Source organism: Abrus precatorius, unplaced genomic scaffold (genome assembly GCF_003935025.1).
Source record: "Abrus precatorius isolate BTA unplaced genomic scaffold, Abrus_2018 Scaffold6, whole genome shotgun sequence".
Lineage (NCBI taxonomy): Eukaryota > Viridiplantae > Streptophyta > Magnoliopsida > Fabales > Fabaceae > Abrus > Abrus precatorius.
The window spans coordinates 943,562-959,198 of NW_020874406.1; the positions used below are offsets into that span (position 1 = coordinate 943,562).

General features: G+C 30.0%; 1 protein-coding gene across 3 annotated transcripts; it reads right to left on the reverse strand.

The window, feature by feature from the left end:
- Nucleotides 1-298: 298 nt before the first annotated feature.
- LOC113868710 (RNA-dependent RNA polymerase 1) lies at nucleotides 299-8,647 on the reverse strand. Of its 3 annotated transcripts, XM_027504541.1 has the most exons (6): nucleotides 8,545-8,635; nucleotides 5,340-5,891; nucleotides 2,536-4,225; nucleotides 2,358-2,499; nucleotides 2,108-2,258; nucleotides 563-1,410 (listed from the first exon to the last, which is right to left on the reverse strand). In XM_027504541.1, exons 2-6 carry the CDS (start codon nucleotides 5,862-5,864, stop codon nucleotides 613-615), a joined length of 3,306 nt encoding a protein of 1,101 aa, XP_027360342.1. In that variant the 5' UTR covers nucleotides 5,865-5,891; nucleotides 8,545-8,635; the 3' UTR covers nucleotides 563-612. The 3 variants fall into 3 exon arrangements, with proteins under 3 accessions (XP_027360339.1, XP_027360342.1, XP_027360341.1); XM_027504538.1 differs by having other exon boundaries at nucleotides 299-1,410; nucleotides 2,358-4,225; nucleotides 8,545-8,647; XM_027504540.1 differs by having other exon boundaries at nucleotides 563-1,401; nucleotides 2,358-4,225.
- Between the last annotated feature and the right edge of the window lie 6,990 nt (nucleotides 8,648-15,637).

Below are 15,637 nucleotides of genomic sequence, written 5' to 3' on the forward strand. Positions count from 1 at the left end.
AATATAAAATAAAAAAGACTTGTAAACCGAATAAAAACTCACAATTCAACTACCCTTTGCAGATAGAGATTTTAGAGTTAAAAAGAGATAATGCAACTGATTTATATCAATTAGCTTGTCATCGCAACTCATGTTTTACCCAAACCTTTTCAATCAAGCACTAAAATATTCCCAAACAAAAAAGGATCTTTGATTACTCTTGTTTAATGTAGATTGACGATGAAGACATTTTTATATTGAAAAGTTGTTCTGATATGATGAAAGGCCAAAAAGAAAAAAGTGATAGTGCAGTTTTGCTATCAAAGTGAGCCTAAAATAAGTGTGTCAATGGTACTCTTTATAGGAACCATTTGAATCCCACAAAATACCCGTAAGATCACAGATGGGCACACACAATTCACCCATTAATAGTGTTAAAGAAAGGGTTAAAAGATGTCATGGACGATAGAAAGTAGTTGATATAGTAGCTATACCCAGTGATTTTATGATACAATACAATCGGTACAGTAGTTTTATGATATTACCACAAATCAATACATGCAGTTAATCAATATAAGCATAAGATGCTTCTGAAATCCAGCTGGAACAAAGAGAGTGAAAAGTACAGAGATGTCAATTCAAATTCAAACGTCTAATGCTGCTGATCTTCTCCTTCTTGATTAGTACAAGCTGGGGGTAAACACACCATGCGAAGCTCAGATAATGATCCCTATTCATACCTTCATTGTAGCAACCCCAGTACTCGGGGTGATAAGTAACATGGTACCAAGCAGAAGCTTTTGCATATGCATCATCACTCCCAGAATCTACTCCACTGCTGCTATCATTGAACCAGGTCCGGGCCTCTTTCCTTAGGGACCTCACAGCCATATTGATTGCCTCTGCGTCCCTTCTTTTGTTGAAAGATTTTGACATTTTCATAATATTTCCACTAAGAATTTCAGCTTCAGTTTTGATCCCATAATAGTCCATCAGGTTTCCTAACTTGTAGTCGTAATTTCTTTTGTGATAGAAAGCATCATCTACATAATCCTTAAAACCATCAACTTCCATGTCAAGATCATATGACTTTATTGCCAGTTCCAAAGTGAAAGATGAAATAGAACCAGCACTAGTTGATATTCCTTGCACTTCCCTAAAGAGCTTTCCTATTACATTACATGATTCGTAGGTGGGTTTGTCAGGTTTCTCCATGAAGTCAGGATATTCTTTGACATAAAGTTCCTGAGGTATAACAGCTGGGACACCAGTTTTTGGAAAGTCAACCGCTGTTGAAAACAGCTTTGCAAGCTCAATACATGGCTTGGACATTGCTTTTGAAGGTTCTCTATCAGCAAACACCGTGTGTGCATTGGCAATTATTCCGAGACTGTCATTAAGTATGTAATTGGTAAAATACTCCTCAACCTCCTGCACCAAGAAAGCATGTTGTAAACTTCATCCAAATTTCATGCTGCAGAACTGAACAATCAAAAGATAGTGAATCTAAAAACCATGCGCTCTGCCCATTAAGGCAGGTCAGGGTAGTTACTTTAAATGATCTGGATAAAAAATGCCCACATCACAATTATACATTTGCCACTATTACCTCCATCACTCCATTGACTCCATTATTATTACTATTATTACCACTAACATTGTTATCACTTTCACCATCTCTACTATTACTATTGCTTTTGAGTTGTTGATATAACATTTATAGAGTACGCTTCATTGAGTTGTTAATATAAAATTAATTCGCAACATTTCAAACTAATATTTTGCTAATCATAATAATAATAATAATAATAATAATAATAATAATAATATTGCGCTACTGGAAACATAATACTATCACAAAAGTAAAATTGTTTTTGATATGACCAAAATTCAAAATCCTAGTCAGGCAGCCAAGGTAATATAAAGTGTAAAATCAAACAAAATCCTTTAGATGTATTTTAAATGTTAAAAGGACTTAATATTTGTGAAGATTGATTATGCAAACGGGTGAAAAGAAAGTTAAAAATGGGAGTGTGAGAAGAAGGATAAAAATAAGCTTGTTTGAATAACCAAATGTAATGGAATTATGAAGCTAGCACATAATCTATTCAAACTCAATGATCGATACCTCAATCATCACATCATGATCCAATTTTTCACTTGGGGCAGCAGTATATTCCATTGGTTGGATTGGGCGAGGTGGAATCAATTCAGGGTCCCAACAAACAAAGTAGATATCCCCATCCAGATCACTTCCCGAACACTCATTTGTATGAGGTCTGACATTCAATAAACAGTTCAAAGGGAAATTATTCAAATGATTTTCAACACACGTGAAGTTAGCAATACCAATTGAAATCTTTAAGAAATATATTTACCTGTGTCCTTTTTGAGGGAAAACAACGCAATCCACCATGTGGTACAAAGCTGGCACATCCACAGCCCTTAAAACACGCACATCACCTGGGTGCAAACACGGGTTTTTTGCTACTACTACGTTACCTGTGATTACACGAGTCTCTTGCAACCCATATGAAAAAGAATTATCAGAAAGACTCCCAAGCCTTTTGTTAGAAAAATGAACAAATACTTGACCATATTCCAGGGTTCTAGTTTCATCTAAACATCCCATCATTGCTCTTCCATCTGGAATAAAGATCCTAGTTTTGAGTCGCAATTCCAACAGTTTTGATGCCCTAAACGTTTGCAGCATCATTGAAAGAAATGGTTCAACATTGGGCTTGTAGCCACAAATGAGCATCTCCTTGAGAATATTAGTGATCTCCCCAGAAGACATTAAGTCTAGAACCTCCTGTGCCTTTAATGAATCTGTCAGTATAGTGTTCAGTTGATCAACTGCTTCTCTTTGTTTTTCCTCAAAAACACAGTCCTTGACCCCAAGAGTGGACAAGAGAGTAATCAACTGCCTATTAAGATAGCAAGACTGAAACTTACTACAGGCCAAAACATCCAATTTGTTATTATCTGAATCATACTTGTGCATGCTCTTCCTCAGTGATAGCTTTACAGATGATGTTGGGTCCACAGCCACAACTCCCTTGTACCCGCCATATCGAATCTGGAAGGCAGATGGAGTGGAATTATAGCCACACTTTTTCGCCACTCTCTGGGCAAATTCAAGAGATATTTTCCCAATTCCATCAGAGAATACATGTTCAATTCCACAATGTATAACCGTCACATCAGGAATAATTTCAATTTCATCCCTGTGAACACTTAGAGTTTCAGTAGACGAACCAAAAGATTGTCCCAGCCTAGCAGCATATTTAGCCACATTTCTAATCTGACGAAAATCTCCCATCCATTCCCTAATGTAAGCAGCAGTACATCCAGATTTTGTAGAAGCAAACATCCAGAGAGAGTTTTCCCGCAACTGACTTGATGAGAATGCCAGAAATTCAAACCTCTTATCCCCAATAACTATGCCATTTCTAAGGATGGAAAGAATTCTAGTGTATATCTCAGTTTTCTTCTCAAGTGCACGTTGTGATAAATCAGTTGAATACAGTTTATCCAACTCCTCATCCACAAATGAAACACGTAGAAAGTTATCAATATGTTCACTGAAATGACGGAGAACACGATTCGAAACATTAATCTCTGGACCACAAAAGTATACTTTGCATGGTGTAATCAGAACCCTGCGAACATATACCAACCCAGTATCCAAGGATATCACAGGTGACCGAGGACGATTCTTTGATGTAAGGTACCTTCTGTACTGATCAGTCAGCCACTTTGTGGGTTCATAACAGAATTCCTTTGAATAGTACATCTTTTCTAAGATATGTTCAATGAATTCAAGGTCCATTCTACATGGATCAACCAAACGATAGAAATCACTATCAAGTGCAGGACCTGCAAGACAACCATGCTGAACCAATGAATTAACTTTAAACAAGATGTCATATGGTATTTCAAGGCCATGAGGAGGGGCAACAATGGGAACAAGACCCTGATTTTGAGAAAAAGGAACTCCTGTTTGTAAAGTGTATGGCCTGTCACTTTCCTCATAATAAGCAAAGTTTTCCCTGAAATTTGGAAAATTTTGGCCATAAGGAAGCTCCAGACATATAGCAGAAGACTGCCCAATACAACTGGAAGGAGTGAAATCTATTGCTCGGATCCATTGCTCATCAGGGGCATCTTTATAGTAGTTGAACGAAGGATTTTCAAACATATTTGCCGATGTAAGATTCTCAAAAACCCGAGGAGCACCAAGTAACTAACAACACAAGAGAAAATGAATAAGACTCACCTCACATCATTTGCAGCAATTATTCAAAAATGTAATTACAGAAAAGAGAAAATCATAAAAAAAGATAAAAGTCCGTAATTAAAGATGAAATAGTTGGATTTCAGTAATACATAATGAAGTAAATATTAAATTGCATAAAAAAAATTCTCTCTGACAAATGATAACTCATTTAGCACAAAACAAAACATCCTTACATCCATTATTGCAGAAGAATTGATTTTCAAGATGTGAATTACTAGTTCACTGCAAATGTTGTAGCAATAAACTTATTCCTTCCTTTATAACTTAATAGCATGGCTTCACCTATAGAATTGTACAGTCTTGCTGTAAAAGTAAAAGGTGTAACAAATATAGTTATAAGAATAGCGATAAATGTCCCATAAGCCAATGTTCTGAGTTAAATTGCAGAACCATTTCTGAACAGTAAACTACCTTCCCTTTTCACCTTGAACTCCAAACCTAAAAATATTGTAATGTTAGTTTAAGTATGAATACTCCATAACCCAACATTGTTTAATCAAAAATTATTTTAATTTCCCAATGATAAAACTAATCTAGGTCGTGGGAATCAAAGAAAGACTCTTCTAAACTTTGAGTGGGAAAAATCATTGCTCCTAACAAGTAGATGCCTACTAAAAGAAATCCAAAACCAGATATAACAAGATAAATTTAAAAGAAAATATATGCAAACTATCCACTATAGTCCATCCAACATATAAATGATACCCATAAGGCATTATATGCCACGAGCATTTCAGAATGAAACAAAAAACAAAACAAAAATAAAAATGAAAATGGAAAGCTAAGTACATACCATGCAACAGATTTATGTTTATCTAATAATTTTCAAATGCAAAATTCTTCATTGAATCAGTATCTCAAATTCCCTCAGTTAAAATAACCCAACAGTAGGGGACCACTGGATTCAAACCCAAGCTATGCAATGGTCATAGGCAAAGAGATATTCAATAAGCCAATTCCAATTGGCAATAGCACTTATTTTACAACACTTGACAAGAAATCAATTAATAAAACAAATTATATTCTTTAATATGCTGATGAAAATGTTAAATTTAACTACCTGTATCAGGAGATAAGATGCAGTTTCACCCCGTGGTCGATGCAGCTCAATCTTCCAAATGTTCTCATATGAAAGCTCAAGTTTGTAATGCACATTGTGATGTGAAAATAAAAAATGCAACTTTCTCATTCCAATCCCAAAATTTACATCAACATTCACCTTTTTCCAAAAAACAGAGAATCTTCCTTTAGAGATCTGACAGCCAAAATGCAGTTTCACATCAACCAATCTATGCAAAAAGGGTCTTGGCTTTAGCACAATATCTCTTTCCAGTTCGCGAGCTTTTAAATAGGACGTCCCATATCTCAGTGTTCTCATGACGTCATTAGCTAAGGTTATCATAGATGTAGCACACTTTGCAGAAGTGAATTGGATAATAGCAAATGCTCTGCGAACTCGACCTTTGCCTTGTCTTATCTTAATAGCAAACACAGTTCCTTCACCAGTATGCTGCTCTACAAACATCTTCACATCAGGCACAGTCACAAAAGAAGGGAATCCATACAACTCAATTGTTTTACTCATTCCGGAATGCTAATTCTATTGGCTTTCCTGGATAGGAGAACACCGATCAAATTATGATAAGGAAAACAAGTGGTAAAAAAAATAATATTCAACTATTTGCTGTGATCAAAGAAAGTTTGTCCACATTCTTCTGGTTAATGTAGATCACATTGTGTATACACTGAGCATATACACAAAATTTGTTAAATTTATGACTTCCAAATCTGCAAAACTTAGTCACTCCTTAATGATGGAAATATCTCTGAAACAACTAAATATAAGTTCACAGTGTAAGCTTAGATTAAACAAAATGGTTGAGAAATAGCATGCAATTCACACTTTCAGTTCTTACTGCAAATAACAATCTAATATTCCCATGCATAGAAATTGGGAGAAAGAGCCATGCACTAATGAATAATATAGGAATCCAGTACACTCACAACAGGAAAATGGAAAGGTTCAAAATTAATTCCCTTTAACCTGAATGTTAAGAACGTATACTTAAAATCAGTAATGGATCCATATTGTCAAACCAGAACAAAGCTTTCCAAGAACGTTCATATAATTAAATAACAGCAACTATTATCAATGTGTCTCTGGTTCCACAAAATCAATAGTTATTTGCAGTAGCAAGTACAACTTGGTTAGTAACAGGTGCAGGTGTTAATGGACCCAAAATCTAAACAAAATAATCCCAAGAGGGTCTGTATGGAACTTGAAGATAATAGCAATAACCTCATTTGATGAGTGTAAAACAGTTCGTAATTAATTACTAAACTTTCTTTTCTTTTTTAAGTGAAGCTTAGATTATGTTCAGCCATCAAAAAAATATACTCTTAGCAACATTACACAACATATGGAAGTTCAAACACCAAGTATTTGTGTAAGTAGCGAGGAAGCAGCAGAGATAAAGGCAAAGCATGCATTTTCATTAAAAATTGTCTAAAAAATTATTTCATTTGCTAAGTATTAAATAAAGTTTCAAGAAAACGTATTACACACTTAACAGCTTGAGGAATGATTACAGAAAATATCCCTCTCCCTCCCTCGCGAAAACTAACTTCCCAAGAGACCTAAATGAGGAAAACCTCATCATCAAAAACAAGTTAAAGCTTTAGCCTGCATTTTGTATGTAACAAGTGAACTAAATCACAAATTCCAGCAAATATTCAGCTTCACAATACAGATGTCTCATCCATATAAATATGAAGGTAGCCTCCACCTATCTTATGACCTTCCTAATCCCTGGATTACAATGTCAGCAACTTTCTTTCGACCAGCAGTTGCTGTTAATAAGTGTGAAGGAGTGAATTCAAAGAATCTGAAACTCCAGGAGCCACATCAAAAGAAGAATATACAATTGAAGCTAAACATCAAATATAAATACTGCAATAACAGAATCATTATTTGATAGAATATACAAAAATGTACAACCTTAGCATTACACCTCTTCTTGATATCCAGTAAACTAGGGTACCTCATTTCTCAAAATAAGCACTATTTAGTGCCCTATTCATAGTTCATGATATGGATTCATGCATCAATGAAAAAAAAAAGTTTTGTAATTTATAGAAATCAAGAGTAGGATAAAACATTGTTTTAACAAACTATATAGGGCCAAGGACAATTCAGGAAACCCATTGCTATCAGCCATTTGGACAAAGTAGTAAATTGAAATCAGTTAAACTTTTTTGTACACAATAGAGGACTAAAACTGGTCAATTTTAAATACAACTTTATTTTACTAATAAAACCGATCAATGATTTTTCATTTATACTTTTGCGGATTACAACTGATGCAAGAAATCTTCGCCCCCATTTTTAGTCCGGTGACAAATTGACCTTAAAAGTAAAATATTTCCAACAACATTTTTTCAAAATAATGTAATAAGTGGAATTAGGGGCCTGTTAGCAAAGTTAGTTTCCATATTATTTTGAGAAAAATAGTTAGGTGTTAATTTCCAAAATTGTTGGACAGACTTCTAAAAATAGAAGTTAGTGGGTTTTTTTTTTTTTTGGGGGGGGGGGGGGGGGGAGGGAACACAGTTGTACTGGGAATCAAGAGTTATAAATAAACACCCTCGTGTAAATTTGGGGATCTGGAAAAAATAAATCCAAGTTTATTTCCTCTGTTGCTCTTGAGAGCTAAGGGTAAGTGAAGTAACATTGGGTGATCTACTCTTAATTATTACAAATAACTTGTGATAAAATTTAGAAAAGAAATACAACAGAAGACCTAAAAAAGGACATCCTAGTCAAAGAAAGAAAAACCCATTTAGTTCATAAAAACCACCCCATGAACAATTGTTAGAAACAAAACCATTCATGTCATGTGGGTTCACTTCTTGAAATATGGTTCATGACATCACACAGTATCAGAACCTCAATAACCATGATTCATGCCGCACAAAATTCAACTATTGTTGTTCCCCATTCTTACGAAAACAAAAACAAAAATGAAGAAATGATCAAGCGTAGACTTACCATAAGACAATAAAAACTCTTTTAAAAAAAACTAAATGACAACGAAAACTCAAACTTGACACTAACGCAACATTAAAGCATTTTCATTCGACAAATGCATCAAACAGCCACAAGAAAATCTTGGTATCCCAAAGGAAAGTGATCACCCATGTGCCATGCCATCATGATCACCCACCATGAGCAGAAAGAGCAAAAACATGAAGAAAATGAGACTAACCCAAGATTGAAATAGGAATGTATCAGCAATTCGAAGCAAATTGAGGGAAAGAATTTGATCGTCAATATCAAGTCAACACTGACACTGCCATGGACACTTACATACTTCCAATAGAAGGAAGTTAAAGATTAAAAAGCACGAAGAAGTACGAATACCACGTGTAATAATTTTATTGGCTAAATAATTAATCATTTTCAAGTACGAATTCAATTGATACAGCGTCGTTTGGGTGACCTTGATTTACGTGTAACCAAAAGACACAAAAATCACAACGGTTAGTTTGTAGGCTGTTCTATGAAGCCTACCACACCAGATCATCATGTCTCTCTGATTTATGTTGCATTCTCGATTTCTGCTAAAACCGGGATATTCATTTAACTGTTTCTCTAACATCACCTTAACTCAAGTAATAAAAAAATTTATAAACAATATTTTTTATGAAAAATTACAAAAATTCATATTATTAATATATTAAATTTATGCAATAATAATTTTTTTATTATATATATCATATTATATGATAAAAAATTATATATAATATTTTTTATTAAAAAGTATAGATGAATTTTATTAAATTTTATAATTTTTAATAAAAAAAATATTATAAATAACATTTTATCATTGCAATATTTTGTTCAAATTAAAAATATTATTTTTTTAAAAAATCCTCGTTTATTTATCATTTAAGAATTTACATGAAAAATGTTAATTTTGTTAATATCTACTTTCATTTTAAGCAATTAAATTAAAATTATATTAAAAAATTAAAAAATAATATTTTTTATTTTATTAAATAAATTAGTTTTAATGAAATTAGATTATTTCTAGTTGCTCAAAATTAATTTTATGAATTAATATTAATAAAATACAAAAAATTAAATAAACTATATGAAAATTAAGTAATTTTTAGCTTAAAAAATTATTTAGCTAAAATATTTCCTTTATCCGTTATTTATTTAAAGCAATAAAAAATAAAAAATAAAAAATAAATCGAATAAACAAAATTGAAAATAAATTTTTTCATGCTTTTATTTATCTTTTATTTTAAAATAGTAAAATTTAGGATAAGTAATACATTGGGACGGAGGGAGTTAATATGACTACTTATTTAATTTGGATACTGTTTTGATGAGATCTAAAATTAATGAAATTAAAAATGGTAGTTTTGTCCATAAATTTTTGTTACTTTAAATACTCTGTGGATCAAATTTGGGTCTCGCAGTGAAAAAAAAAAGAAGGAAGTGGCTTGAAATTGTTTCTTCAATTCAAATTAAGCAAATTTAAACAAAATATTTGTATTGGTTTAATAATATTAAAACTAAATTGGATTTTTTTTAATTGAAGCATTTGGATGAGTAAAGAAAGAGTAAATACACAAATTGATTTTTAAAAGAAACACTTTGATTATTTTTAATCTTTAAAAATGTTGTTTTATACAATTTGATCCTAAAATGTGTTAATTATACACATTTTAATATTTTATTTTTTTTATGAATTTAAAGGAAGAGTGAAAGAAATAAAAAGTTTAAAAAATAAAAAAATTGAATGAGGATTAAATAAATAATCCTTATTCTATTTTTTGAAAGAGTTTAAAAATTATTTTTTATTAGTTTTAGTAGTATAATTATTTATTTCATTTGAAATTAATAAATTAAAATTAATAAATATTAATTTACTAATTTTGTAATATGTTATTTTTTTAATAAATATCTTTGCATAAATATTAAAATAATTGTGAAAGAAATTATGTACTGGTCCGTACAAATAGATTGGGGGGTGGGAAAGGAACAAGAAGAATACTCGTGGGGCCCGCTTCTATCATATTGCTTTCACACTGCTAATATACGATTTATTGTTTAATATTTTTTTTTATTGGAACAAAATAAGTTTAAAAAAATTTTATATTAAAATAAAAATTATTTTATTTATTTTTATTACACTTAATAAAAAATTAAATATTTATAATATTTTTATAATATAAATGTGCTTTTCAGATTAATAAAATCGATAAAGTAAGAACATGTTTAATACATATAACGTGGTATTACAGAATTTTTTATTTTATTTAAAATGATTCTTTAAAATAAACAATCAATTGTAAAAAACTTTGGCTGAATAACAAACTCATTTAGTCTTCTGAAGTTACATGTTGTACTGACCGAAAGCTTCTAATATTATATATAATAATGATAGAACATATAAGCATTCTATGATATTTTGAGCAGTTTTTATACATTTTTCTTAAATATTTAAAAATATAAATTTTATTAGAAAAATATGTTTATTAGATAATTTATAGATAAGCAACTGAAGTTAATATTTTAAAAAATCAATTCTTTCAAAAATTCATTACATAATATTACAAATATCTTGATTTTATTTATATCATTATATTTATTTTTTAATAATTACTTTATAAGGTAGATATTAAATAAAAAATATAAGGTAGAACTATTTGGCTTTTTCTCTTTTTCTCCACACAAATGAACGACGACTCCTTGTGGCTTAAGTTTGGAAGTCTATAAAGATAAAAGCAACTCAATTCTCGTAATGGGGGAAAGCATCTCAAAACAACTTACAATAAATAATTACTTTTAGGGATAAAGGAAAAAAAAAATTATCTATTAATCCTTTTATAGTTTTCGTATCATATTTTTTGTATAATTTGATATTTAGGTTAATGGAAATAATGATATAAAAATAATAATAACATAAAAATTAAAATAATATAACTAACGAAAATTAGTTCGAATGATAAATGGTTTAATGTGATTTAAGTAAGATTTTAACTTTTAAGTCCATATTAAATTGAATAAAAAATAAAAAAATATAAATATTTTACAATCTCATTTTATACGCTGAATTTTATTCATCATCATATTTTTAAGTTTGTTCACCCTTCTCTTTTCTAGATAATAGATTTTTTTAAATCTAATTTAAATACTATTAACAAAATAATTTATCAATGTTTAAATTTATTTGATTCTATAAACTAAATTAAAACTAAAAAATTTAAAATTTATTAAAATGATGAGAAATATAATATCCTAAATAAATAAAACATATTTAAAATAGAAAAATGTGAATTTTGTACTAGTGTGACAATACAATTATTTCAGTATGTAAAGTAAATTTAATACGATCAGAAATTAAATTTAAAATAATAATTTTTAGGAATTTTACAATTACACAAATAAATCTCATTATTTACATAAAATAATAAAAAATATTTTTATAAATAATATATTTTGCCATACTAAAAATTAATAATTAAAATTTTTGTTATTCAAAATAATAAAATATAATAATAAAGTTGATTATTATAGTTTTCAAGCATATATAAAAAACTTAAATCAATATCATTATTTTTTAACATAAATAATTTTTTTCGTTAAAACTAAATAATATTAAAATTTAAAATGGTATTGTTATAATAATCTTTTAAAATGATTGAATATCATAAAAAATAATTATAAAAATACATAAAATATTGTAAATTAATTTAAAAATAAAAATATTATGGTAAAGAGTATTTTTTTAAAAAAAAAAAACCTGCAAGCTAAATTAAAAGGTAAAATGAAATGCATTAAAAAGTAATAAAAATAAAATTATTTTTTATAAAAAGATAAAATTCAAATTCTCTTATTAAAACAATTCAATATGAACATTTATAATAAGTATTAATTTGTATATACACTTCAACTAACAAAAATATATATATATATATATATTAAAAACTAGTAGTATTTGAAAAATATTAAGACTTATTTCGGAAAGGCAATTTATATTAGATTTAACCTTAGCATTTAGATTACGCAGAAGTGTTCTAAAACGTATTAAATGTTTTAGAAAAATATAAAAAGTTGTTGTAGCCTAAATATTAAGAATTGTACACTGATTAATTGGATTTTTATAACTTTATTTCTTTTCCTTCCTAGCTCATTAATCTTCTTTTGTGCCTAATTGGTTTGAATTGAATCATTTTATGATATTTGAATTTTATTTGGGCTTTATTTAATTTTTCCAGTATTTGGTAAATTCTGATACTATTTTAGTTTCTGGAACATATCTCGAGTTGTAGAACTCATTTTATTGTGATTCTTGATTTGTAGGAAAGCTTAGAGAAAGACGCACAATTCTTATGAAGAGGTCAGAAACCAATTCTGATGATAAGAAGCTAAAACTAGGCCTGGAAAAAGTCGAAATGCTGCAGTTGTGGATTCTGAGCAAGGTGCAGTATTTGGGCCATATCTCAGTCCACAGATATCCGATTAAGCCCATTCTAGTGGCGTTTTGAAGCTAACATCCAAGGCTACAATTGTCCTTCAGGCCACAAACCAAAAGGAAGCCGTTTTCATAGCCAAAAAAATAGAACAAAGTGACAAACGAAATTTTTAAATTTTGAATTTTGAATTTTAATTTTTTTTGGCTCGTCTCTCTCTTCTCCTCTCTTGTCTTTTTCATTTTTTTTTCTCCCCTTTTATGACTTGTTTCCTTCCATCCATGGAGGCTTAGATTTCCATCTAGTCCAAGAATTGAAAAAGGATTGAGATACTCTTGAAGATTGGTTTCGCAATTTATTCAACAACAAATTCGGTTTCATCTCTTCCTTCTTTCTCCTTTTGCTAATTATGATTTCAAATTGAAGTTCTTCGTTTGGATTGATAATTGTGCAGTTGTTTGATTATATATTATTCGGTTGATGTATGTAATTAATTCTTGAAGGAGTGTGAATTAGATTTTCAGGTTTGAGATCTAAGATTATTGACATTGGTGAATTAAATTAACACAAATCGATTAGGTTCTAGAGGTTTCTGAACTTTGAGCGAATTGTGTATTAATCGAATGCATGAGGGTTCTCGTGTGAATGCTTAATTTGAATTGAGATTTCATTCGAATTTAATGTTAATCACTAATTTGTTGGTTGATGCATCTTCTTGGAATCTGGTGATAGAGTGGTCGTAGTTCTTCTAAATTCTTGGATTAGAGTTTTTAAATTCTTGTTAAATTTTTATTCTAATCAGCATTATTTTATAAATCAAACCCCATCAAAATTTATAATCATATAACATTATCATCATTGGGAGACGACTCGGATTGCACCTCATACTACATAATTTTTATACAATTCAATTTTTAATAATTTGTCCGAGCGCGATACTCACGATCATACAGCATGAAATCATAAAAATAAATCAATTAGAAATCAAAAGTTATAGAAGGTTATATTTGAAAGTTGTGTTCAGGAGAAAAAAAAGAGGAGTTATGTGTGATGTTATTAAATTGTAATTCAACATACTTGATAGTTTAGTTGAAATAATGAAAAGGAATAAATTTTTCTTTTTGTTATGTACATGTAATATACAAATATGAGAAAATTCAATTTTTTTCTAATAAATAACTTAGTTCATAAATTAATTGAAACAGTGAAATAAAAAAAGTAAATTATAACTGAATAATTATATTATACTATCATCAGTTACAAACAGACAGTATAATAATTTAGAAATATTTAATCAAAAGTTATAAGACTAAAGATAATTAATTACATGAACAAAATAAACTAAGTCCTAGAGCAGTCACAACCTCTATCCAACATACTGAGGACCCAGTACTAGTTGTCACCATGTCATCCATCTATCTCAACTAGCTCATGGAGTCCATATCATCGTCTTCTTTGAGATAGAGATCGTCAAAATCAGCTTTGACATCAACACCTATGACCTGTTCAAAAGTCACGCAGGTTCGTCTTTTGAGATGATCATGATTAAAATAAGAGCAGCTAGGTCCTAACAATTTCTCTCTCTCTCTCTCTCTCTCTCTCTCTCTCTATATATATATATATATATATATATATATATATATATATATATATATATATATACACACACACACATATATATAGAGAATATGATGGATCATAACATCTTAAAAATTTTATTCTCGAATTTCACAATTTATTTAAACCAAATTTGAATAAAATTCCAATTTTCTTATATGACAAGCGTGGTAAAACACAAGTAAATTACAATCTTTTCATGAATAAAATTATTTACAATTTTTTCAACATGGCGATATTAAATAAATAAACAGTGAATTTAAAGACCATAGTAAACCAGATAAAAGTTACAAGTATGGGTATTGAACATGCATTTACCTATAATAAGTATAATAATTTACACATTGTTTATCAAAACATGTGAGACTTAAAATAACAATTACACCACCAAAATAAACTAAGTCCCAGAGCAGTTCTAAAATATATCCAAAATACTAAGGACTCGGTGCTAGTCATCACCATGTCATCTCTATATCTCTGCTGAATCCTTGGAATCGAGGTCATCTCTGATCCAAGATAAAGATCTCCTAAATCAGCCGCAATCTCAACACCTAAAACTCGCTCAAAAGTAACTCGGGTCGGCCTTTTGAGATGGTCATGATTATGGTACGTGCACAAACAAGTTATAGTTGTTAGGATTCTAACTGTACCTTTATATATATATATATATATATATATATGATAAATCCACATTTTATTAGTATTTTAGCTTAGTTTTTAATAGTAAATAAGTAGTTAAATAATCAATAAAATTGAAAATACCATAAATATTGCATTTATGTTCAAAATTCTTTTGAATAGCTTAGAATTTTAGATTTTACATCAATTCTGATACAATTCTGCTAAAAAGGTTAAATTTGTGCAGAAGTCTAAGATGGAGGATTTCAAGTTGAAAATTAAATGAAGAAAGTGGAAGAATTTGGCTAAAAAGTGAAGAATCAGTTGATGTGTGCTAGAAGTTATCACTCATAGCGCATAAAGTGACAACTCTGAAGGTTCTCAGCAAGATTGGAGTCCAAAGTGAACACTTTGAGTGTTCAAAGTTAACACTTTGGAGGAGAAAATTCTAGAAGACCCTACACGTTACAACTTTGAGTGTTCAAAGTGAACACTTTGGAGGTTGTGCATTAACACTCCAAGTGTTTAGAGTGAACATGCGCAAGCCAAATGTATTAGAAGAGGCTGGGCGTTAACACTCTAAGTGTTCAGAGTGAACATGCGCAAGGGAAATTAACCAGAGGAGGCTATGTGTTA